This window comes from Vitis vinifera, chromosome 5 (assembly GCF_030704535.1).
Source record: "Vitis vinifera cultivar Pinot Noir 40024 chromosome 5, ASM3070453v1".
NCBI lineage: Eukaryota > Viridiplantae > Streptophyta > Magnoliopsida > Vitales > Vitaceae > Vitis > Vitis vinifera.
This window is the reverse complement of record NC_081809.1, coordinates 9,982,041-10,008,641: the sequence shown is the minus strand read 5'-3', so window position 1 is coordinate 10,008,641 and position 26,601 is coordinate 9,982,041. Positions and strand designations below refer to the sequence as shown.

Genomic DNA, 26,601 nt, shown 5'->3' with positions numbered 1-26,601 from the left:
GCTTTTGTATTTTAGATGGTGTATTTTAATTTTTATTTATTTATTTATTAAACGATAATATTGATAATTAAATCATACAAGAATCCTTATTCATTCAAATTTATATTGATGAGAACCATATGTTGACTTATAACACCAACTTCAAAATAGTATAATAAATGAGTGAGGGACTATTAGAGTGTTTGTAGTAATTTTAAAAAGTGTTTCTATCATCTTTAATACTTGAAAAGAAAAACATTTCTTAAAATTATTGTTAAACACATTCTTAGTTTAATAGGAGAAAGCAAAAACAAAAGAGAAAATTTTGAACAAAGAAAATGCTTTATCAATTTTCATGGCTGATGAGGGATGCCAATTTGAGTGTGGATCAACTTAGAAATTCTTAGAATAACGTTGATTATTTTCAAGTTGATTATATTACTCTTTATTTATTAGTTTTATTAGTTACAAACTTACAATTAAGAAGGATGAATGTTAGTTAGAATTAATGAGGATAAATTTATGGATTCAATGAATTAGAATAAATTTTAAATTAGCTTATTAAATAATAATCCTAATATTTAATGTAAAAATCAAGGCATAAGTTTTAAAGTAATAACTTAAAAGGCATTTGATAAATAAATTAATATAACTTAATGATTTAATTTAAGTTATTGAATAAATTAAATATATTTAATAAAATAATTTAATATATTAAAAATAATTTTAAATATTAATTCAGAATAGCTAAGTTATTCTTTATCCCAAATCTCTTTTAATGAAAATATATTTTACAATTATAACTCTTATCTATCATATTCAAATGTAAAATTATTTACTTTTAATTATAAATATTTAATAACTGTTTTTAATATAGGGGCAAAATGGACAATTTATAATGATTCCATTCCAGGAATCACATTCCTCTTGGGTTTTCTTGAAAGTTGTGGGATCACCACCCTTTATGATTCCTATATTGAAGTAAACAGAGAAGTCTGAAGGAAAGGAAATCATTCACATTCCTTTCATTCCCTTTCCTGAAAGTAAACATGGCATAAAGGCAGATAATATTGAAGTGTTGAAGAGGGTGTTTAGTATAACATATCAAAATCAATTTGGAGGAGGAAGAATGTCAAGCTTGAGTCATGGATGCTGTTCAATTTTTTTCCAGTTGCCGCTGTCGGGCTCTTTCCATCTTCCGTTTACGCCATTCCTCCAGGGCTGTACACAGACGTATTAGAAAAAAAAAGCTTAATAAGAACATATAGCAGATATTCATTACATGGGGCAATCAGAATTCACAAAAACCATGACTTGTACAGCTTTTACCCTTGCATGTTTACCTATTTGCAGCACCGATTCTCAACAAATGTGTCAATTATATGGAAGATTAAGAAAAAAAAAATGATAGGTCTTGGTGGCATGGTGAATGTCTTGAACAAATTGACTAAGAATCAGTGCTTGATTCATGTGTTTGTCCTAAGGAATTTATCATGTTGATAAAGGCTTAAATTGCAGATGGCATTGGTGTTTAGGTGCTACCATGTGGCATAAAAATTCACCTAAGCCTGAGGCTAAAGATTGAAGAGACAATGCAGGAATAGGAAAAATGAATTAGAAGGAACACTGACTTCTGCTATTCAGTGTGATGGAAAATACAGAGAGAGAAAATATGATGAAAGTTAGGAGGCACTACAATGACACTAATGTTGAGGATGAATAGTTGCAGTGGAGATATCCACCACTATACTTCAAGAAAACAAAAACAAAAATAGGAGCTTGCCTAAGGCCACTTAACGTGCCTAAGGCCAAAAGCTATAGGAGATTTTTGCACCTTAGGTGCGCCTTTTAAAACTATGTTTGCACCCCCTCTCCAGATGTCCAATTTCAAACAAGACAAAGGCATGCATTTCACATTCTAGGCACTGTTATTCAAATGATTGCATACTATCGATTATTCTTCAAAATGTTTATTGTGCATGTGTTGTGATCACCAAGATTTAACATTTGAATAACTCATATTCTATGTCAGAAAATATATTTCTACTTTATTGATGTGCCTGCTCATAGGTCCAGTTTCTGGGTGCAACTGTTTCAATGGAAAGATCACCAGGATTCACATCAAGCCTAAAGGCCAATATGTTTGCTTCAGTAAAATTAGTTATAGTTGACCAAAATCATGAAGAATTTCTATATCAAGCACCACAATAGACTTCACTCTTTGCTTGAGGATAGTTTGTTATAGGGCAAAACCCAGTTAGTTACCTTTTTGGCTGGCAGCATCACTAAAGGAGCGTGAGTCCTTTAACCTTTTGGATAGATCTTCTGCAGCGGTCTGCTTTGTATCTTTCGGTTGGACTATCTCTGCTTCCACATAAGCTTCTTGAGTAATTTCCCTCACCTAAATTTAGAAAGGATTTCAGCCATAATATTGTGTGAATTTCATCACAGCACTTTTGTTTATTTAGTTTAACATTAAATAGAAAGTGAAGGGGAAAATTCCAATCAATTAAAAGAATATCTCAAGCCCTCAAGCTTTTACATGTAAAAACAGATCATTTGTGTTTACTTAATAGAAAATTTAACCAAATTTATAGTAAAATGATTAAAATTATAAAGTCACTCTTATACTTACTCTTTTTATCAGTTCCAATGGTTCCATAGCACGACGCATCTCTTCAGATTCCTTAATGTAATTGAGCTGAACTGCAGTCCAAAATATTAAACATGTACTAGTTCACTATCATGTCCACTGCTAAATGATTGATAAGCATCACAAATAAAGAAAAGAAAACCACAGAATCAAGGATATATGATAAGGTTTTTTATATTAAGAATGTTTTATATGTAAACAACAACAATACTTTCAGCACATTGGTCACATCTAACCCCAGAACCTTCATCCTATTTGGTAACAAAAACACTAACAATAGGTTTATGTTGATGAGATGTAATTCAATGTTCCTTTAACATGGTGTCGTGGTGTAGTTGGTTATCATGTCAGTCTAACACACTTAAGGTCTCCGGTTCGAGTCTGGGCAACGCCAAATTATTTATTTTTAATTAATTGTGCTTATAAAAAAATGTAATTCAATGTCCCTTGGTTCATTCAAGGGCTCTGTTTTCAATCACAAAATCATACTTAATGGAATGATATTCAATCATGAAATCATACTTAAAGGGATGCCTCTGATTCAAACTTTTTTACTCAATATTTAGAATCAATTTGTAAAGTCCAAAGCTAAGGCAACAACACGTGCACAAGTTATAGGTATAAATTCTGGATTCATCTGAAACTTAGGATACCATAAAAGGGAAGCAATTAAATGATATTCAAGGAAATTCAATTTAAACATCTTAGAGCCGGAAAAAACCTCCTCATCAAGAATAAAAACCTGTAATGTAAATTTCAAAATGGTGAAGTCAAATTTAAATGGGCCAGGAAAATATATTTTCACAGTGTTAGTGTCTAGAGTAAGCCATGCCACAAGTGACCACGAAGATGAATGATGCCAAGAAGTGCACTCTAGCAGCCTTTGATTGAAAAATATAATATTTGCCAGTGTATCCAGGAAACCACACCCAATTTTAATCCACATTGTATTTTGGTGTTTAAAATTGCGGTCTGCAGCATTAATTATTGTGGAATTTATTAGTTCTGCAGAGAATCAATAATCACTACAGGAAAACATGACTCTGAACTTTTAAACAATCCAACAAGTCTAGAAGAAGTACCCATAAGAAAGTGAAAAGTCATATGTAAACTCAATATCTCAATCATCTAGCTACAATACCTAATTCTTATTCTTGTTTCTAAACATTTTCCAGTAAGAAAAGTTTCAGGTTAATCAGGATGCACCAATTGGAATATAATTATAATACAGAGGATATGATGAGATAAGGCAATTGAGAAATTGACACCATCTTGTTCAAATGAAAAATAATCAGACAATGATAATTCCTTAAATGCAGGAAAGACTTCTCATCCCGAGGCCCTACATAGTGCAAGGACCCATCTCAGGTGTTCTGGTAAGTGTAGTGTAGCCTGTGATAGACCTAACCATAGCTTGGACCCATGTGTTCACACATGACAGTCTGGAAAGTAACTGTTGCACCAAGCAATGGATTAGTGCCCACTGCTCATTCTCTCCAATGCTCCCTCATCCCAAAATGGTAAACATATGCTAAAACTAGAACAAGCCAAAAAATTTGGAAAAAAGAAAAAAAAAAGAGAAATGAAGAAGAAAAGGTGAGGGTCATTTCAAAAGCTTGATTCCAGTAGGTCCAGCAACTGAATTATGTTTGTCGTCTTTGTTTATTGAGCCTGAAAATACCTATTATTTTCCTTCTTGGCAGGCTAAAGGCAATGGCTTGCAAAACCAACTATATCATCCATAGCCGATAATGGAGTAATAAATTAAATTTGATGTATTTGCGTGATATGCTTTTGATTGTATCCCATTTCAGTTTTGTGATATTAAGATCAAAATATTAACATCACCCAACAAGAGTTCCATTTCCACAAATTTAATTCAAAGTAAAAGACTGACAAACGACATCAGCTTGGAAAAAACGGGGAAAGTTACAAAATTTAGCCTACTCAACAAGAAAGTATGCAATTAATAAACAGCTCCATAAATAAACAAACAGTAAAAAATCTCCATCAATTTAATTTAATTATCCGGAATTTGAAAAGAGAGGCTAAAACATTACAATGTCTCTGTAACCTCAAAATAACATAGCTACTAAGTTTACAACACTACTTTTAATTCCAATATACAAGTTGTTACATGGATTATTCAAAACAACTGTGATTATGAATTCCCAAAAAACTAAAAGATGATCGAATTGAAGAAAACACGAATCCAAGAGTCAAGCAATTAATCACCATTCTCCAATTTATTTCCTAGGAAGCACAGTAATAAGAACTGAAAAAGATAAAATGGTGTGCAAAGAATCCTAAAATGTTTTTCAATCCCTCAATAATGAACCCTTCAACCATGATATAATACTAGTCTCTTGACCAAACCCCTACACCTCCAAATCACCAAAAACAACAGATTTCCATCCAATTCACCAAAACCCTCTCTAGCATACATGAACACCAAACCCCCAACCGAAACCATTAGGTCAAATACCGATTTGTTTCATTCAAGAAACACCCTTCATTCTTCCTTGATTCAATTACCCAACATACAAATAAGAACGCAAAACTACCTAATTTAACAGAAACCCGCCATTCTTCTTGGATTGAACCACCCAAAAAATAAAATTAAAAGATAAAACCAGCACGATTAGCTAGGTTACGCGAAACGCTAGATTCATTGTACCTCATTTGAAAAAACCCATAACAGTATGATTGAAGAAAAAAATAATAAAGAGAGCAAGACAGGGGCATGCCTGTATCGGGACGAGGAGTGGAGAATTTGCGGGTGGAAGCAGAAGAGAGAAAACCCTGAAGCAAGAGAAGAGCAGCTATGAGATTGAGGAAACAGACTATGATTGTTGCATTTCTGAATGAGAATCTCAGCGACCTCCACGGCTGCTGTGTCTCCATCTCTCTCCTATTCTTCTGTTCTTCCATCCTTCCCCCGCTGTTAGAATATAAGTTACAAGAGAAGACTCAAAGAGTCACCCGAGTGTAGACCCACCACTCTATGACGATAGATATCCGCCCTTGATTCATCCATTAAAAAAGAAATATTCAGTTCATAGTTCCAAATTCCAATCAAGTCAACAACCGGAAGTTGTCCGCCATTTTCAGTGGGTCCCGTCCCCAAAAAGAAAAAAACCATTAACAATAATATTAACCGTACTAATGCTATTAATATTTTCTTTTTTATCATGTGTAACGTTTAATTATGATGTAGTTTTTTATGTTATAGATTTTTTTGGAATTTTTAAAATAAAAACTAAACATAATTTTAAAATTATTTTGAAAGACAAAAATGTAACTAAAGTGAGTCATCCCTAATATCAATGTAAAATATTATTATTTATGTTATATATATAATAAAGAATTTATAATATATTTAGTTGTAAAACATTTTTATCAAATTAAAATGATAAATTAGTTTTGGATAATTTTATTGAATATTATCAAATAAAAGGGTATTTTAGAAAATCATTATTTGATTTATAAAAAGTGTATATATTTTAAAATATTTTTAAATAGATAAAAAATTAAACTGATTTATAAAAATTAATTTTTTTTTAGAATTTTTTAAATTAATGAGTCAAAACCTACTTTTCTTCTTATTATCTTATATTGACTTTGTGCGGATTTTAATAACCAAACCAAAAATAATTTCACCAAAGCTTGAGTGCTATATTAAATAAAAACGTCAAAATCAATTCTTCAAATTTAAGAACAATTGCATTTAGAGCATTATGTAGACCCCCATATGGGGCTTGTTTTTTTTCATTTGTTGCAGGTCACACTTCTTGCCAAGTGGATGGCTCTTAAAGAGCCAGATGCTGCTTCCTGGTTGGGTGGTCAGTGAATCAAGTAGTGGGTTGGAAATGCAATGGGGTGGAGACACCTGTTGGAGGATATTCAGAAGAGTTTTTGGGCTGTTAGAGTGGGGTTTGGTTATTCTTTTGAAGTGTGAGGGGGACCCCCCCTCTCTTACCATGAATCCCGGCCAGATGGGACGGGCACCCATGAAGTTGAGGGCTTGATGCCGGTTGCAGCAGGCGTGCAGCAGCAGGGAGAGTGGTTGGGCAAGCCATGCTTGCTGATCGGTGAATAGGAGGGCAGAAGAGTGGTTTGCAAGAGAGGACACCAAGAAAGAAAGGAGGAGAGGAACGGCTGGACGAGAGGACAGAGGGAGTAAGGGGGAAAGCATTTTTTTAAGAGAGGTAGGAGATGAATCAGTCAGGTTGGATTATCTTTTACTTTATCTTATCTTATTTTTTAGGATCACCTTACGTTTCTTGCTGATATCCAGATGATTGCTTTGATTATCTAAGGAGGCAAACCTATTTCTGACTTTTGTTTATTTGATCTTTGTCTTCTCCCGTATGAGCTGCATGTTGGATATATTTTGTGTTTGTGTGTTAAGTTCATTGAGATCCTCCCACCAGGCTCTTTTGAAAGCTCTTTTGGTCTTCGTGACGCAGAGCTTGGTTTTAATGGTATTATCTCCCCTTATACATTGCTCTGTTCTTCTTTTTTTTTTTGTTCTTTTTCTTTTTTTTTCTTCGCTTTTCCCCTCTATTCTTGGCATTTTTTGGAGAAGAGATTCGTTAGCTTGAGGGTGAAGCAAAGTAGCAAACTGCCTGGGTATATTTTGCAGAGTGAGGGGAGGAGAGCATTCCAGTTTTCCTGGTGTTTGGCTGGAGATATTTGAAAAGAGGAGATCCTTTCTTGGACGGCAATGCTACAGAGAAAAGAGTGGAGACATTAGAGGTTTGAAGAAGCAAGCTAAAGCTGTGAGGAGAGGCCCAGGCGGAGTCGCGGAGAGTAGGGAAAGAGCTTGTTAGTTCGATCCAGTTTAACTTGTCCAAGCAAAGGCTTCATGTTCTCATGATAAATAACACGGTTACCACATGCCTACGCCTTCTTCACTGTTCGCGTCAGCCATACCCATTTCCTCACTCAAGCTTGTAGGAATCAAGCATCCTCCACCACACCCATTTTCCTCTCATTCATTCTCCATCCCACTCCCTCACTTACATGGAGTCTCACGGGTGCATGCTATCCTTCACTCCTTCACATACCCATTAAAACCACTCACCCAAGCCTCCATATCCATACAACCCACCAAACCCCGCTTCTCTCTCTAAACTTTCACCTACTTGTGGGATCCTCCCTAAAAATGCCACGTGGCTCTCTCTCCCTTGCAAACGCAGACGGTCCCCCTTGCGACGCGCGGCATAGCTCATTCCACCCGAGGAAGAATTTTGTTCGGCTGACGTTCAGCCTTCTCCGGATATCTCACATCCGGAATTCTGTCCGGCCGACGTTCAACCTTTTCCCGATATCTCACATCCAAAATTTTGTCTGGCCGACGTTCCACCTTCTCCGGATATTTCACATTCGACGCCTGACGCCGGATGGGAGAGGAGGGCGATTCAACTTCCTTTTCATAATTCCGGAATAATGAAATCTGTGATATTAATTCATGCAAAATAAATGGGTTTTGGTGGGAGCCCGACATATGTGACTTTATGATTGATTGATTGTTTGTTTGCTTTGATTATCATTCATGATTGATTTACTTTACTCTCTAACATACATGCGATTATTCCTAAATTGTGCGCTAACCCTCTCTATTGATAGCGCATGGTGGCTCGTTGCCCAGGTATGTACCCATTTTCCTCTAATCATTGTCTATGCATGTCTCGACTTTTATGTGTGCATGATCATTCAGGATATTCATTGATTTACCCGTCAATTGCCACGTCAGCTTCATTTTATTAGTAGAGACCCGACTTTAGGGACTTAAAGGGGTGCTACGGTCTTTATCGTACCTTCCCGATAAGTAACCTAACCCCCGAACCCAATCCGGTTTTTCGCAGACCGTCTTTTCCAAAATAAAGAGTCACACTTAGGGTTTTTCTTTCTTATTTTGTTTACCCTTTTAAAAATAAAATAAAAATAAGTGGCGACTCCTAGTCATTTTCCTAATCAATAAAATCATTTTTCGAAATAAAAATCGAGCTCGCCATCGAGTGGGAAATGCATGAGCCGAAATGCGGGGTCCACAATTATTATTATTTTTTTTCTCAAATTTGAGCCAAGTTCATGGTATGTGACATTGGACACATAATAAAGGAAACAAAATGGAAGAGAAAATTAAAAACTTATAATGAAAAGATTAATAATTCAAAGTTAAAGCAACAAAAAAAAATATTGCTTTTCTAATAATAAATATTGATTTATTATTTTAGACAATATATTTATTATAGCATGATTTCTCCAATAATATTTTTGAGATAACCATCTATCAAGTGCTTTTACAAGAAACAATACAAATGAAATTTCAAATTTTTAAAACTGTTTTTTAAATTTTGTTAAACACGAAAAAAGAAAAAAAAGTTTTTTTTCAGTAATTAAAATTTGATTATCACTTGATTTCTAGTAATTAAACACAAATGAATTTATACTTTATGGACATGGCTGCTCATAGGTCCAGTTTCTGGGTGCAACTGTTTCAATGAAAAGATCACCAGGATTCACATCCAGCTTAAAAGCCAATGTGCTTACTTCTTACTTCAGTAAAATTAGTTTCAGTTTAACAAAATCATGAAGACTTTATATATCAAGCACCATAAAAGCACCATAATCTTTAAATTTTTTATCAGTATTTAAAAATAAAGACTCCACGTAATTTCTAAAATTATTTTAAAATTTTCAATTCAAAAAAAAAAAAAATATTTATTATTACACCCTTTTTTTTTTTTTTTTTGTGTCTTTTCAAAGATGAATATATAAGCAAAAAGTAAAAGCGTGAGCGGCAGGATTCGAACCTGCGCGGGCAGAGCCCACATGATTTCTAGTCATGCCCGATAACCACTCCGGCACGCTCACCCCTGACCCAAACAACTTTTCCACATGTATAACCAACTACCCATTTGCAGGACTACTTCGCTACAAATGTGCCAATTATATGGAAGATTAATAAAAAAAACGACAGGTATTAGTGGCATGGAGATTGTCTTGAACAAATGACTAAGAATCAGTAAGTATTAGATTCACCTGTATGCCTTAAGGAATTTATCATATTCATAAGGGCTTAAATTGCAGACAGCATTCGTATTTAGGTCCTGCCAAGCAGCATAAAAATTCACCTAAGCTTGAGGCTAGAGATTGGAGAAACAATGAGCATTTCACATTCTAGGCATTGTTATGGGTACAGAAGCATGTAGGGATACTACTACAGGAAAGTAGTCAAACATTTTAACAAAAGGATTGCAATATTATAGTTGATTCTTCAAAATGTTTAATATGCATGTGCTGCGATCACCAAGATTTAACACTTGAATAACTCACATATCTATGTCAGATGATAAATTTATACTTCATCGACATGGCTGCTCATAGGTCCAGTTTCTGGGTGCAACTGTTTCAATGAAAAGATCCCCAGGATTCACATACAGCTTAAAAGCCAATGTGTTTACTTCAGTAAAATTAGTTTCAGTTTAACAAAATCATGAAGAATTTCTATATCAAGCAGCACCATAGCAGACTTTGCTCGTTAATTAGGTGTAGTTCTTTATAGTAAATTACCATTATCCATCACCTTGTGCATATGTGTGTGTATGTGAAAGAGAGAGAGCAATGGATTTCTAGGCAAAACCAAGTTAGTTACCTTTTTGGCCAGCAGCATCACTAAAGGAGCATGAGTCCTTTAACCTTTTGGATAGATCTTCTGCAGCTGTCTGCTTTGTATCTTTCAGTTGGACTATCTCTGCTTCCACATAAGCTTCTTGAGTAATTTCCCTCACCTAAATTTAGAAAAGATTTCAGCCATAATATTGTGTGAATTTCACCACAGCACTTTTGTTTATTTAGTTTAACACTAAATACAAAATGCAAGAGAAAATTCCAATCAATTAAAAGAATATCTCAAGCCCTCAAAAACTTATACATGCAAAACCAGACCATCTATGTTTACTTAATAGGAAATTTAACCAGATTTATACTAAAATGATTAAAATTATAAAGTCACTCTTATACCTACTCTTTTTATCAGTTCCGAAGGTTCCATAGCACGACACGTCTCTTCAGATTCCTTAAAGTAATTGAGCTGAACTGCAAACCAAAATATTAAACATGTCCTAAGTTCACTATCCTGTCCAGTGCTAAGTGATTGATATGCATTGCAAATAAAGAAAACAAATCCACAGAATCAACAATATATAATAAGTTTTTAAAAAAAAAGACTGTTTTCTATGTAAGCAATAACAATATGTTCAACACATTGGTTACTTCTAATCCCATCCTTTTTGGTAACAAAAACACCAAACAATAGGTTTATCTTGTTGAGATGTAATTCAATGCTTTTTTGTAATATGGTGTCGTGGTGTAGTTGGTTATCACGTCAGTCTAACACACTGAAGGTCTCCGGTTCAAGTCCGGGCGACGCCAAATTCTTTACTTTTTAATTAATTTTGCCTATAAAAAAAATGTAATTCAATGGCCCTTATTCAAGGGCTGTGATTCCTTTGATACTTCAGGGAATGCCTCTGATTCAGACTTTCTTAACATTTAGAATTAATTTGTGAAGTCCAAAAGGGACTTTATGCACACAAGTTATGTCTATAAATTCTGGATTCAGCCTAAGCTTAAGATACCACAAAAAGGGAAGAAATTAAATGATATTCAAGGATCCATAAACATGATCCAGCCTTCCTTTTATCTCTGACAAGCTCAAAAATACCTTTCACCACCATCACGAGTGATTCCAGTGCAACTTATATACTGGTTCCTTGGGACCCATCCTCTGCAGGTACATTAGTTCTGCAATGACGAGCTCTGTGACAGCTGGCACCAATGGGATTAGGCAAGTCCAGTGGAGGCCTCCTTGGCCTGTGTTCATTGTACAAGACAGATCTTTCCACTTGGGTGGAGGTGGTCATGTCAGCGTGGTGTGCCAGAGGTGGCCATGCAAAGTAATGTTTCACACGTGTGGGGTAGGATGGTGACAAGGCACCTAGAAGGAGGACTTCCTCTTTGAGTCTTGCTCCCATTCTTTCAAGAACTGTTTGGCAGCTTCAGAACTTTCAAAAACACCACACTTTCAGCCTCCTCACAAAGATTCTCACCTTTGCAAGCTTGTCCCAACATCCAGCAGCAGCATACATGTTAACAATCATCACATAGTCCCCTGGATCTTCAGGCTTTATTTCCAACAGCTTCTTGGCTGCCTATTCCCCTCTCTTTGGTATATCTCCAAAGCCTGTGCTAAGGAGGCCTTTGACAGCTTCATTGTAGATTTCCATTCCAGAGAACTTAAAAACAAATGCTCTTTCCTCATGTTTCTGTATATAATCATATATGTCTGCTACTGTGTATTCAGTTATTCCAATCATGGTGTACACGATCTGGGTCATGTCATCAGCATTAAAAAAAAAGCATTGGCCTATCATTCTGAAAATCTGCCAGGAGAGATACTAGAACTCTGCTCAACAGCTCCAGTTCCACTAAAGAAGCTCTTTCGATTTCAACCTCAACGAGCTATTTTAGCGCCATATCAATAGACCCCTGGATTTGCAAGAGGGATCCAAATGCATCCATTACCCAAGTTAAATGAAACAATGAATTTAATTACTTCTGGTAAAATGTCCTCATTCATTCTCCCAACCAAGCTCTTATGGGAAAGTAAACTTGTTTTAAAATGGGACCCAGTTCTTTTCTGAATAATATCTTGAATGTTCTATATCTATACGAACAGTAGGCATGTCCCCATTGATGACTTGCCGCAATTCATTAGCAAATCCTGCTACAAGTAAGCATTTCTCTACTTGCTCTTCAAATTTTCAGAAAATAGAATCACACTGCAACCTGTTATCTGCACTGCTTCTTTCAGCCAAATCACTAAAAATGCCCAGAACTCTATGCTTATCCTTATCGTACAGAGAGCTTACAGCCATACTCAAAATAGATAACACCTTTTCCTTCTTCTCTTCAAGTGCTCCTTGAAATCTGGCCTCCTTTGTACCATCATGTTTAAATTGTCCTAATTGCACAGAAGAGATAGTATCTTCTTTCCTTGCAAGGCCAGCAGTCTGCATGTATTTCATGAAGGCGGATACAAGGTGATCCTTAGCTTTTGATGTCTCCGCACATACTGATTGAGGCTCTTTGTGAGCTTCAGCATTGAAGATGCAAAAAACTTCATATGGAACTGAGGGGCTCATCGAATGGATAACAAAGGATGTCCATGAGATTGATGTGTCACTCCAGTCCACCTTGGTTTTCTATACCTGCACTCCTGCCAGAAGGAGGCGACATAATACACCACCATAGTTATCACTGTAGCAGGCTGTCATGTTTCAAGCTTGAGTTTCTACTGGCAGGGTGCAAGCATGGCCCATCATTCATTCTCATCATGTTTGATCAAATGTTGAGGGTTGCTCAAATGGATCCTGCTTTTCCAATCCACTCTTAGACACAAACAGCAACCATGGGCCATTGAGGGTCCTAGCACAGCTCTGGTGGTCTCCTGATGCCTTCTCCAAGTCTTTCCACGTCACTGCTAGTATTATATCCATGCTTGCCATCTTATCCCTTTCCTTTCCTTCTCCTTCCTTGCCATAATCAATCGAGGAGCACTTGGGTCAGCTGGGCAGGGACAGATGTTTGCGCTTGTGGGTCTGGTTTCAGGTATGCCCATGGCTAAGTCCCAGGACTTTTGCATCATACCACTTGCAGCTTCATTATTGAATCCAGCGTTGGTTCCCACTTGACTTAGTGTAGCCACAGTGGCATGAGTGATATGCATTACATCGACAACAGCAACTACACCACCATCTCCATCAATGACAGGAAGGTGTAAAAGTTTTCCATCATGCATGGTATGCAGGGCATTAAAAATGGGTGTATCAATTGTTAAACATTCTGGATTTGGAGTCACGACCTTCTCCACTGGAGTGGATTCTGTATGAAGATTTTGCACTGTGGCCCGCATTAGGATATCCTTTGAAATCGGAATATCTTTTGTGTTGTCTTCAACTTCTATGACTGCATAGCTTCATGTAAGTTCAGGCATCTTCTTTGATAGCAACCGACAAACTTCTCGACTAGCACAGGTCCCGATATAAAGAACGACATTCATGTTAGGAAGCCACTTCTCCCACATCACTTCATTGTTCATATGGACAGCAACCCAGTAAAACAGGCGTCTCATATCACCTCCTGCACCCTTCTTGAGTCTCCTGATGAAGCAATGGCGGCTCCAGAGGATGTGTAAGTAGTAACAGCAAACTTGTGGTCGCTCTGGTAATCCCTGTAGAATCATTGTCAGATTCAGATTTGAGAGAGAGATCTTTTGGTGGATCAGAGACTGGAAGTGGATCTTCAGGGATAATCTGGAAGGCTTCGGCATTATCAGGTTCATCATCATTTGAGAAATGGCCCTTCAAACAAGAGTCCATTAACATCAGAAAATCCTTGCCACGTATCAGGTCAAGTGCATGGCTTGGATCATGTTCGTTGGACCTCCCATAGTAAAGCTGAGCAGATAAGAAACTGTGCAATGAAGTCTATCAGGCAAAGACTTCAATATGGGGAGCAAGGGTTGCACCTGTCATCTGAACCCTTGTATTGCTCCCCACCATCAACCATGTCACTGTCCCAATTATCAAATGATCCTCATTCTATGAGGAACTGCTCTGTATCTATTGGTTTATAGTACTTTTCCCTCTTTACCACAATCTGCTCCTACTCAAGACACGTTTAGCACCACAGAAGCTGCTCTTTGGACCACCAGAAAAGTTTGTGCAGGTCCATGATTAGGGCCCTGCTTAGAACTCAGGCCTGCCCTATTCTCTACATGATAAATCGACTCAATTTGATCTGTGTTGAGCAAAAACTCCGCCCTTACCCCTTTCTTCACGCATGAAATCCATCCCAAGCTCCATAGGTGGGTCGACAGTCTAGCCTCTTCCACTTCTATTCTCATTTCTTGCTTCACTGATTGATCCTGATTTGCATCATGATTCCCTTCACTTGGCGAAATTCCTTGAGGCTGTCGCTGCTCTGTTCCTGCTTCCTCCACCTGACATCCTTCACTGCTGCATTATGATAGCTGAATTCACATGCTTCCTTCTGATCTCTATTCCATACATTCCATATGCAGATGATATGATCCATTCTAGCAGAAGCAAGACGATGGGCATGGGTCGGTGACCACGGAATAGTATTGACAGACTTTTTATGGTTCTTCAAAATAGGTAAACTCACTAAGAAGGCCAGAAAGAAGCTGTCTAGGTTTTCCAACTTTCTTATGGGTTCAACCTTTGCTTCTTCAGATTTCCAGTTCTTGAAGCTCATCTTGGTAGACACTGCTTGTGCCAACTCTTCAGTCGACATCAAACCTTAGTCACAAACATTAGCATTATCCTATGAATCACCAGTACTGTTTCTATGCATGGAAAATTGGAGAGTTCATTTCCCTGCTCCGCAAGGTCAATAACCATCTGCCTTGCAGCAGCAAGTTCAACTTCACTGGAACCAGAACCATATACAGTACCATAATCCAACACTTCAGAAAATCCATCTCTTTGACAACTGGACCTTCTTCATGCTCAAACATCAGGGTCTGCAGCTAGGGATCCACAGGACATAGTATTGGGGTTGCAACTCCCAGAAACACCCCAAACTTACCAGAAACAGAGGAATAAAAAAAAACAGAGATAGGAGCAGAGCAAGAACTGAAGAAATAGCAGAAGGAAATCAAACAGATAACGAATGTACAAAGCCTCATTTCAGGTGACATCCATGGGCTAAGGACAGGTGGAATTAACAGAAAGCAATGGCATGATTTTCAGGCATCAAACACAGATGAAACAGAGCCAAAGTATTCCTAACAGAAAGATGCATGATTTTTCTTCCTCAAGTTTTTCTTTCTTTTTCCCCCTCTCTGTTCAGCTCTTTATCTCTAACCTGGCTTACATCAATGGATACCCCCCTTGCAGCTCACCCCCTCTGTAGACGTCTCCTGCAGCCCTACTCTCTCTTCTTGCTCCTTTCTTTTCTTGCCTTCTCCAAGCCTCTCTCTAGACAAACCTCACCAGCTAAAATGCTCCCCTCTTCTCTCTGCTTTATCTCGCAGATCAGCTCACCCTCCCCGTTTTCCCCCAAGCCTCCCCTGGTTTTCTTGTCTCTCAAGACTCTACCCTCTCTCCCAAAACAGCTCACTCTCTCTGTTTTTTCCTTTTTACCGCTCCCCTCCAGGAAAAGTTCTCTCTGCAAAAAACAACCTCTAACCAACTTGCTACATGTCTCCCTTGCATAGAATATCTCTGCTGCTCCCTAAAAACCACCACTACTCCCACTCACTCTCTTGACAGCTCACACTCTCCAATTGGCTTCTAGAAGCCTCTAGCAGGTGGCAAAAAAGAGGTGACCAAAAAGAAGTCTGCCCCTGGACCCAAAATGAGGGTCTACAGCATCAAAATCAATTCTCCAAGTTTAAGAACAATTTCATTTAGGACTTTTTTTTTTTTTTTTTCACCCTAAAATTTGAGTCAAGTTTATGGTTTGTGACTTTGGATAAGAAAGAAAAGAAAAAGGGGGACAATATTAAAAACAAAGAATGAAAAGACTAGTAATTGAAAGATGAAATAATGGGAAAATATTATTTTTCTAATAATAAATATTTATTTGTTATTACACATTTTGTGTTTGACACAGTTTTTAATGAAATACATGGAAATACTTTCTATAAAAATGCTTTTAAAAGAATTGTATATCAAGTGTTCTTTTTTAAAAACACTATAAATGAATTTTCAAATTTTTAAAAAATACTTTATAAATTCTATTAAACACCCTATTTTTCTCTAAATACACTTCTTATGTGAGAGTTTTTTCTAAAAGCCTTGCTAAATAAGTCCAAATGAAATCATATATTATTCAGGACAATAATATATCATTGAGTAAAATCACATATAAATTATATTAAAATCCTATGTTTAAAATTATTGTTTTAGAAACCTTTCTAAATGTTTTCTTAGACTACTAGTTCAGTGAGTGCTTCTTTCAAAATATTTGTTTATCAAGGACATATTTACAAGTGCATTAAAGTGAATTAACCTTCCAGCCTAATAATAAGTCTATGAAACATGAGCATATTATAAGAATAATTTTATATAATTCAAAGATGTATATATAAGCAAAAACTAAAAGCATGAGCGGCAGGATTCGAACCTGCACGGGCAGAGCCCACATGATTTCTAGTCATGCCCGATAACCACTCCGGCACGCCCACCCCTGACCCAAACAACTTTTCCACATGTATAACCAACTACCTATTTGCAGCACTACTTCACAAATGTGCCAATTATATGGAAGATTAATAAAAAAAATGACAGGTATTCGTGGTATGGAGAATGTCTTGAACAAATGATTGTATGTCTTAAGGAATTTATCATATTCATAAAGGCTTAAATTGAAGACAACATCAGTATTTAGGTCCTACCATGCAGCATAAAAATTCACCTAAGCCCGAGGCTAGAGATCAAAGAAACAATGAGGGAATAGAAAAAAAGAATTAGAAGGAACATCAAATTCTGTTATTTGGGGTGATGGAAAATACAAATATAGAAACCATGATGGAAGCTAGGAGGTACTACAAGGACACTGATTTTGAAGATGAATAGTTGCAGTGAAGCCTATCCACCACTATATATACTTCAAGAAAACAAAAATAAAAACAAAAACAAAAATAGGAGCTTCCGCACCCCCTCTACATGATGTCCTATTTCAAACAAGAGAAAGATGAGCATTTCACATTCTAGGCATTGTTATGGGTATAGAAGCATGCAGGGATGCTACTACAGGAAAGTAGTCAAACATTTTAATGAAAGGATTGCAATATTATAGATGATTCTTCAAAATGTTTAATATGCATGTACTGTGATCACCAAGATTTAACACTTGAATAACTCACATATCTATGTCAGATGATAAATTTATACTTCATCGACGTGGCTGCTCATAGGTCCAGTTTCTGGGTGCAACTGTTTCAATGAAAAGATCACCAGGATTCACATCCAGCTTGAAGGCCAATGTGTTTACTTCAGTAAAATTAGTTTTTAGTTTAGATAAATCATGAAGAATTTCTATATCAAGCACCATAACAGCCTTCGCTCATTGATCAGGGATAGTTCTTTATAGTAAATTACCATTATCCAATGCTTTGTGCATATGTGTGTGTATGTGAGAGAGAGACAGAGCAATGGATTTCTGCACAAAACCTAGTTAGTTACCTTTTTGGCTAGCAGAATCACTAAAGGAGTGTGAGTCCTTTAACCTTTGGGATAGATCTTCTGCAGCCCTTTGCTTTGTATCTTTCGGTTGGACTATATTATAAGCTTCTTGAGTAATTTCCCTCACCTAAATTTAGAAGAGAATTCAGCACTAATATTGTGTGAATTTCACCACAACACTTCTCTTTATTTATGTTGAAATTTGGCATTCAAAGTTAGGATTTTAATTTAGGAAAGTATTTTAGGAATAAAAAAGGAGAGATCATTTAGGATATTTCCTTAGGAATCAGTTTCCTATTTTTAGGAGAGAATCAAGCCAAATTGATATTTTCTTATTCAGTCATTTGTGTATATATATGTGTATGGTGTGTACCGAAAAAATCAATAAAGGAATTCAGAAATTCTTCATGGTATCAGAGCCAGTTTTCTGAAACCCTAATCCCTTTTGGCCGCCTCTTATTCAGGCCATCATTCATTCCGGCCAAGTCTCTCTGGCCATCTCTCAATCCGACCATCTCTCATTCCGGTCATCACTTCCGGTCATCAATTCCGGGAAACGACTTTCCGGTCGGTTGAATCGTCGTCAGAAAACATTCACCGCCGGCGACGTCTTTTTTCCACACCGCAAGGAGCGCCTGGAGGAGATCTCCAATTTTTCCCAAAGCACCGGAGCCAGAAAACCACCCATGCGCCGGCCACGAGCGTTTTTCCGGCCGGCGACTGCATCTCACTCGCCGGCGCGTGAGGGCACGTGAGCCACTTTCCGGCGACGCACTTCCTCCTCCAGCCTCACCTGACGCCGACTAGCCACCCTTCATACCTGTTTCTGCCATTCGAGCCCTGCACATGCCTTTTTTGGGGTTCTTTTGCCTCCGCGGGCCCTCCAAACAGTTTTTCCGGCGTCCTCCGGCTATTTTTTCTCAACCCTAATCCCTGCACGTGCCTTGGGAAGTGTTCTTCTACCTTTCCGGTGGTGCCACAGTTGTTTTTCTTTTCCATTAGGCCGGTATCTCTGTTTTTCTCTCTTCCCAATTTCCAGCAACCATATTCAGCTGTCTTCCAAATCTCCATGACAAAATACGAAATGGCATCATCACAAGTATCCAGCGTCACGGCACCAGAATCAGGGGGCAGTTCTGAAATTCCAAACCTTGGTGGCAGTGATTCCTCTCCTATTCTCATCACAGGACACAAATTAAATGGCCATAACTATTTACAGTGGTCACAATCTGTGTTGCTGTTCATTTGCGGTAAAGGAAAGGATGAGTACCTCACTGGAGAAGCAGCCATGCCAGAAACTACAGAACCGGGTTTCAGGAAGTGGAAGATTAAAAACAGCATGATCATGTCATGGCTTATCAATTCCATGAACAATGACATAGGTGAAAATTTCTTACTGTTTGGGACTGCAAAGGACATATGGGATGCAGCCAAAGAAACTTACTCAAGTTCTGAAAATACTTCAGAACTTTTTCAGGTTGAATCAGCCCTACATGACTTCTGCCAAGGAGAGCAGTCAGTTACTCAGTATTACAACACACTCACAAGGTATTGGCAGTAACTTGACTTATTCGAGACTCACTCATGGAAATGTTCGGATGATGCAGCAACATACAGGCAAATTGTGGAACAAAAGAGACTGTTCAAGTTTTTCCTAGGACTAAATAGGGAATTAGATGATGTTAGAGGCCGAATCATGGGCATTAAACCCCTGCCAAGTCTCAGGGAGGCTTTTTCAGAGGTTAGGCGTGAAGAAAGTAGAAAGAAAGTGATGATGGGATCCCCAACATTGGATGCCTCTGGCCTTGCTGCTCGGTCATTTAATAGTAGTGGTGGAGATCGTCAGAAACGGGATAGGCCTTGGTGTGATTATTGTAAGAAACTAGGCCATTATAAGGAGGCTTGCTGGAAGCTTCATGGCAAACCGGCTGATTGGAAACCAAAGCCACGGTTTGACAGAGATGGCAGAGCACACGTGGCTGCCAACTCTGAGAGCACATCTGTTCCCGATCCGAGTCCATTCAACAAAGAGCAGATGAAGATGCTATAGAAACTATTAAGCCAAGTTGGCAGTGGCAGTACTACAGGGATAGCCTTCACTGCTAATTGAGGAGGAATGAAGCCGTGGATAGTGGACACAGGTGCTTCTGATCACATGACAGGAGATGCTGCCATTCTTCAAAATTACAAGCCAAGTAATGGTCATTCATCCGTCCATATTACTGATGGTTCAAAGTCAAAAATTGTCGAGACAGGTTCCATAAAACTTACTAAAGACTTGTTTCTTGACTCTGTTCTCCATGTTCCAAACTTGGATTGTAATCTTTTGTCCATTAGCAAATTGGCCCGTGATCTCCAATGTGTTACTAAATTTTATCCAAACTCGTGTGTTTTTTAGGACTTGAAATTTGGGAAGATGATTGGCAGTGCTGAACTGTGTTCCGGGCTCTACCTCCTCCCATGTGGCCAATTCTCAAACCAAGTCTCTCAAGCAAGCTGCGTACAGTCTCAGAGTATGTTAGAGTCTTTCAATTCTGTGTCAAATTCTAAGGTCAATAAAGATAGTGAGATTATAATGTTACACTATCGCCTTGGTCATCCTAGCTTTGTTTACCTTGCAAAATTGTTTCCCAAATTATTTATCAATAAAAATCCAGCATCTTATCACTGTGAAATTTGTTAGTTTGCAAAGCATACTCGAACAGTATATCCTCAAATCCCATACAAACCTTCGACTCTTTTCTCTTTAGTACATAGTGATGTGTGGGGTCCCTCACGGATAAAAAATATTTCTGACACTCGATGGTTTGTGACATTCGTTGATGATCATACACGGGTAACATGGGTTTTCCTTATGAAAGAAAAGTCAGAGGTCGGGCACATTTTTCAAACCTTCAATCTTATGGTTCAAAATCAATTCAATTCCAAAATTCAAGTCCTTAAGTCAGATAATGCAAAGGAATACTTTACCAGTAGTCTCAGTACTTATCTTCAAAATCACGGCATTATCCACATAAGTTCTTGCATTGACACCCCACAACAAAATGGGGTGGCTGAACGCAAGAATAGACATCTCTTGGAGGTTGTCCGGTGCCTTATGTTTTCCTCTAATGTTCCAAACTATTTCTGGAGGGAAGCCATTCTCACAGCTACCTATTTGATTAACCGTATGCCATCCAGAGTGCTTACCTTTCAATCCCCACGTCAACTTCTCTTAAAAAAATTCCCTCACACCCGTGTAGCCTCTTCTGATTTACCACTCAAAGTATTTGGTTGCACGGCATTCGTTTATGTGTATCCTCAAAATCGTAGCAAATTTGCTCCTCGAGCCAATAAGTGCATTTTCCTAGGGTATTCTCCAACCCAAAAAGGGTACAAATGCTATTCTCCAACCAACAAAAGATTTTACACCACCATAGACGTCTCTTTCTTTGAACATGTCTTCTTCTATCCCAAATCTCATGTTCAGGGGGAGAGCATGAATGAACATCAAGTTTGGGAGTCTCTTCTTGAGGCTGTACCTTTTTCTCACTCAGAGTCACCAAATCCTTCCCAATTCGCGCCCACTGAGTTGTCCACACCCATGCCGTCATCAGTCCAGCTAGCCCAGCCCACAAATGTTCCTTCTCCCGTGACCATCCAATCTCCCATGCCTATTCAACCTATAGCCCCACAACTTGCTAATGAGAACTTACAAATTTACATCAGAAGGAGGAAAAGACAGGAATTAGAGCACGGATCACAGCCAACATGTGGCCAATATATTGACTCCATTTCAAGTCTACCTGAAGAGAACATAGGTGAGGATAGGGCTGGAGAGGTGTTAATTCCCAGCATTGATGATTCTACTCTGCCGATTGCATTGAGGAAGGGTGTTAGGAGATGTACAGATCATCCAATTGGGAATTATGTTACGTATGAAGGGCTATCACCATCTTACAGAGCATTTGCTACTTCTCTTGATGATACTCAGGTTCCCAACACAATACAAGAGGCATTCAAAATTTCAGAATGGAAGAAGGCAGTACAAGATGAGATTGATGCACTTGAGAAGAATGGGACATGGACTATCACAGATTTGCCGGTTGGGAAGAGGCCCGTGGGGTGCAAGTGGATTTTCACCATAAAATACAAAGCAGATGGATCAGTCGAGAGATTCAAGGCTCGTTTGGTAGCTAAAGGGTTTACACAATCCTATGGGATAGACTATTAGGAGACTTTTGCTTCTGTTGCAAAACTGAACACTATCAGGATTCTTCTCTCATTGGCTGTCAATCAAGATTGGTGCTTGCAACAACTGGACATAAAAAATGCGTTTCTAAATGGTGACCTAGAAGAGGAAGTCTACATGGAAATACCACCTGGTTTCGAAGGAAGTATGGCAAAGAATCAGGTTTGCAAACTCCAAAAATCCTTGTACGGCCTTAAACAATCTCCCCGAGCCTGGTTTGATAGATTCACAAAGGCAGTCTTGAAGCTGAGCTACAAACAAGGTCAGGCTGATCATACTCTATTTGTCAAGAAGTCTCATGCCGGGAAAATGACCATATTGATAATCTATGTCGATGATATTATTCTATCTGGGAATGATATGGAGGAATTACAGAATTTGAAGAAGTATTTGTCAGAAGAGTTTGAAGTTAAAGACCTTGGAAATTTGAAATATTTCCTTGGTATGGAAGTGGCTAGATCAAGGAAGGGAATTGTAGTCTCTCAAAGAAAATACATACTCGATCTTCTTAAGGAGACCGGTATGCTTGGATGCAAACCAATTGATACTTCTATGGATAGTCAGAAGAAACTTGGTATCGAGAAAGAGAGTACACCGGTAGACAGGGGGAGATATCAGCGACTCGTCGGGCGCTTGATTTATCTCTCACACACTCAGCCAGATATTGGCTTTGCAGTGAGTGTTGTAAGTCAATTCATGCACAACCCCATTGAGGAACACATGGAAGTGGTCTACAGGATTCTTAGATATTTAAAAATGACACCAGGGAAAGGTTTATTCTTCAGAAAGACAGAGAATCGTGACACTGAAGTATACTCAGATGCGGATTGGGCAGGAAACATCATTGACAGGCGGTCCACTTCTGGATACTGTTCTTTTGTCTGGGGAAATCTTGTTACCTGGAGGAGTAAGAAGTAATCAGTTGTAGCCAGAAGTAGTGCAGAAGCTGAGTACAGAGCTCTAGCACAGGGAATCTGTGAAGGGATTTGGATAAAAAGGGTTCTTAGTGAACTGGGACAAACGAGTTCATCTCCGATTCTGATGATGTGTGATAATCAGGCAGCTATAAGCATAGCAAAAAACCCCGTGCATCATGACAGGACCAAGTACGTTGAGATTGACAGACACTTCATCACAGAGAAGGTGACTAGTGAGACGGTTAAATTGAACTACGTTCCTACCAAGCACCAAACCGCAGACATCCTCACCAAAGCTTTACCTAGGCCTAACTTCAAAGACTTAACTTGCAAGCTGGGATTATATGATATATATTCTCCAGCTTGAGGGGGAGTGTTGAAAGTTGGCATTCAAAGTTAGGATTTTAATTTAGGAAAGTATTTTAGGAATAAAAAAGGAGAGATCATTTAGGATATTTCTTTAGGATTCAGTTTCCTATTTTTAGGAGAGAATCAAGCCAGATTGATATTTTCTTATTCAGTCATTTGTGTATATATATGTGTATGGTGTGTACCGAAAAAATCAATAAAGGAATTAAGAAATTCTTCAATTTAGTTTAACATTAAATACAAAATGCAAGGGAAAATTCCACTCAATTAAAAGAATATCTCAAGCCCTCAAACTTTTACATGCGAAACCAGATCATCCGTGTTTACTTAATAGGAAATTTAACCAGATTTATAGTAAAATGATTAGAATTATAACGTCACTCTTATACTTACTCTTTTTATCAATTCCAAAGGTTCCATAGCACGACACATCTCTTCAGATTCCTTAATGTAACTGAGCTGAACTGCAGTCCAAAATATTAAACATGCCCTAGTTCACTATCATTTCCAGTGCTAAGTGATTGATATACATTGCAAATAAAGAAAAGAAATCCAAAAAATCAACAATATATAATAAGTTTTTTAAAAAAAATGTTTTCTATGTAAGCAATAACAATACTTTCAGCACATTGGGCACTTCTAATCCTAGAACATTTCATCCTCTTTGGTAACAAAAACACCAACAATAGGTTTATGTTGTTGAGATGTAATTCAATATTCCTTTAACATGGTGTCGTGGTGTAGTTGGTTATCACGTCAGTCTAACACATTGAAGGTCTCTGGTTCGAGTCAGGCCAACGCCAAATTCTTTATTTTTAATTAATTTTGCCTATGAAAAAAAAAATGTAAGTCAATGGCCCTTATTCAAGGGTTGTGATTCCTTGATACTTCAAGGAATGCCCTTGATTCAGACTTTCTTAACATTTAGAATTAATTTTTAAAGTCAAAAAAGGACATGTACACAAGTTATATCTATAAATTCAATTTAAACATCTAAGAACTGATAAAAACCTCCTCTTCATCAAGACTTAAAACAAGTAATGTAAATTTTAAAATGGTGAAGTTAAATTTTAAAAGTTTCGGGTTAATCAAGATGCACCCATTGGGATAGAATTATAAATATATGGTATAATGAGATAAGGGAATTGAGAATTTTTATTTTTTTTGATAAATGAGCACAAAATATATTAAAGGGCAAAAAGCCACAAAGCATACAGGGAGTATACAACGCAGCCTAACCCAAAAACAAAAGAACAAGCAGCCTCACCAGCCCTTAAGTAGCCACTAGCCACTCCAAAAAGACTAAAAGCGAAAAGGACTCCTCTCCCATGTACACTCTAGCCCAACTCCACAAATTACAAACAAAAGAATTTTTGAGTTTCTATATATCTAAAGAACCCCCCCTAAAAGCTAATCTATTTCTTTCCTTCCATACCGTCCAAAAAATACATAACGGGATGGAACACCAGATTTTTTTCCTCTTTCTCCCCACAAAAGGGTCCCTCCAACTAAATAACACCTCTTTGACTGTCTCTGGGAACACCCAATAAACCCCAAACAAGGCAAGGACAATTTCTCAGAGGACCCTGACCACTCTACAGTGTAAAAGAATGTGATTTACATTTTCCTTTTCACAGCCACACAAAAAACAGCAATTAGGAAGCCACCACCCTCATTTTTTAAGCCTATCCAAGGTGAGGATCTTCGTCCACATAGCCTCCCAAGCAAAAAAAGAAGTTTTAGTTAGGACCTTATCCACCCAAATGCACTTAACCGGGAAGGCGAGGGCATTGGGAGCAACCAGCAAATTGTAAGCATCCCTAACTCCAAAAGTGCCTTGACCCTCACCTTTCCATAACACTGAGTCCTCTTCTTGGGAGATCTTGAAGTCCCTCAGCATATTAAACATAGCTCCTATTAGATCCAGCTCCCAATCATTAGAATCTCTAGCAAATCTGAGATTCCAACCCCCTTGACCGAGACTAGAGTCCCACACCTCATTAACCGTTGCATTCCTATGGACCGCCAAGGCAAATAACTGAAGGAAAATTCGGGACAGCGCCGCGTTACCACACCAGTGATCAGTCCAGAACTTGACCTTAGTCCCCTTACCCACCTTAAACATCATGTTATCTCAGCACCAATTTGCCTCCTTCAAAATCTCCTTCCACACCCCCACTCCAAACGCCCCGCGAGCTTCATTAGTCCTCCAACCAAAGCCCTCTTGGCCATACTTCACCCCGATCACTTTCTTCCAAAGGATATCCTTTTCAAAGGCAGACCTCCAAATCCACGTACCCAACAAGGCCTTGTTAAGGAGATCAATCTTCCGTATACCTAGACCCCTTTTCTCCTTTTGAGTACACACCACCTCCCAATTAATTAAGTGGATTTTCCTTTCCATTCTTCCCCCTCCCCAAAGAAAGTCTCTTTGTAATTTTTCAAGTCTTCTTGCCACTATCTTGGGCATTCAAAAAAGGGACAATTGGTAAATAGGAATGCTGACCAGAGTGCTCTTGATGAGGGTAATTCTCTCGCCCTTAGAAATATATTGTCTTTTCCAAAGGGCTAATCTTCTCCTCATTCTTTCTTCCACCCCATCCCACATAGATATGGCCTTGTGGTGGGCTCCGAGGGGCAGCCCCAGATAAACTGAAGGAAGAGTCCCCACTTTGCACCCAAGCTCCACTGCCATTTCCTCAACTTCTTCTACCTCCTCAACAGGAATTAATTCGCTTTTAGCTAGGTTTATTCTTAGCACAGAAGCCGCCTCAAACCAAGCCAAAATCCAGCTTAAAGAGGTTAGATACTCTTTCCTTACTTCACAAAAGATGATTGTGTCATCAGCAAAGAGTAGGTGAGAGACATCCATCTCCAACCTCCCTCTTCCCTGAAGGCTGCAACCTGAAATGAAACCCCCAACAACAACACTTCTTATGAGTGCACTTAGCACTCCCATACCTAGGACAAAGAGGTAAGGAGACAGAGGATCTCCTTGACGTAGCCCCTTGGAATTCGAGAATAAGCCTGTTGGCACCCCATTGACCAGCACATAAAATTTGGCAGTTGAAATGCACCACCAAATCCACTCCATCCACCGAGACCCAAAGCCCATCTTGTGCAAAACCTTCATGAGAAAATTCCAATTGATGCTATCGTAAGCTTTTT

The 26,601-nt window shown here is 38.2% G+C and overlaps 1 protein-coding gene, 1 long non-coding RNA gene and 3 other non-coding genes across 7 annotated transcripts; 1 reads left to right on the top strand and 4 right to left on the bottom strand.

Moving 5' to 3' along the window:
- Positions 1-911: 911 nt before the first annotated feature.
- On the bottom strand, positions 912-5,761 carry LOC100266501 (uncharacterized). Its single transcript, XM_002282342.5, has 4 exons — positions 5,380-5,761; positions 2,615-2,685; positions 2,245-2,380; positions 912-1,200 (listed from the first exon to the last, which is right to left on the bottom strand). Exons 1-4 carry the CDS (start codon positions 5,561-5,563, stop codon positions 1,136-1,138), a joined length of 456 nt encoding a protein of 151 aa, XP_002282378.3. The 5' UTR covers positions 5,564-5,761; the 3' UTR covers positions 912-1,135.
- Positions 5,762-9,424: 3,663 nt separating this feature from the next.
- On the bottom strand, positions 9,425-24,617 carry LOC104879306 (uncharacterized). 3 transcript variants are annotated; one of them, XR_009465683.1, is made up of 4 exons: positions 23,827-24,246; positions 10,296-10,431; positions 9,683-9,750; positions 9,425-9,574 (listed from the first exon to the last, which is right to left on the bottom strand). It is a non-coding gene; the product is annotated as an uncharacterized LOC104879306 (long non-coding RNA). The 3 variants fall into 3 exon arrangements; XR_009465684.1 differs by lacking the exons at positions 9,425-9,574; positions 9,683-9,750 and adding an exon at positions 9,923-10,046 and having other exon boundaries at positions 23,827-24,239; XR_009465685.1 differs by lacking the exons at positions 9,425-9,574; positions 9,683-9,750 and having other exon boundaries at positions 10,085-10,431; positions 23,827-24,617.
- TRNAS-AGA (transfer RNA serine (anticodon AGA)) lies at positions 9,433-9,514 on the bottom strand. Its single transcript has one exon. It is a non-coding gene; the product is annotated as a tRNA-Ser (tRNA).
- Positions 11,001-11,074, top strand: TRNAV-AAC (transfer RNA valine (anticodon AAC)). The gene has a single exon. It is a non-coding gene; the product is annotated as a tRNA-Val (tRNA).
- On the bottom strand, positions 16,835-16,916 carry TRNAS-AGA (transfer RNA serine (anticodon AGA)). The gene has a single exon. It is a non-coding gene; the product is annotated as a tRNA-Ser (tRNA).
- Positions 24,618-26,601: the final 1,984 nt, after the last annotated feature.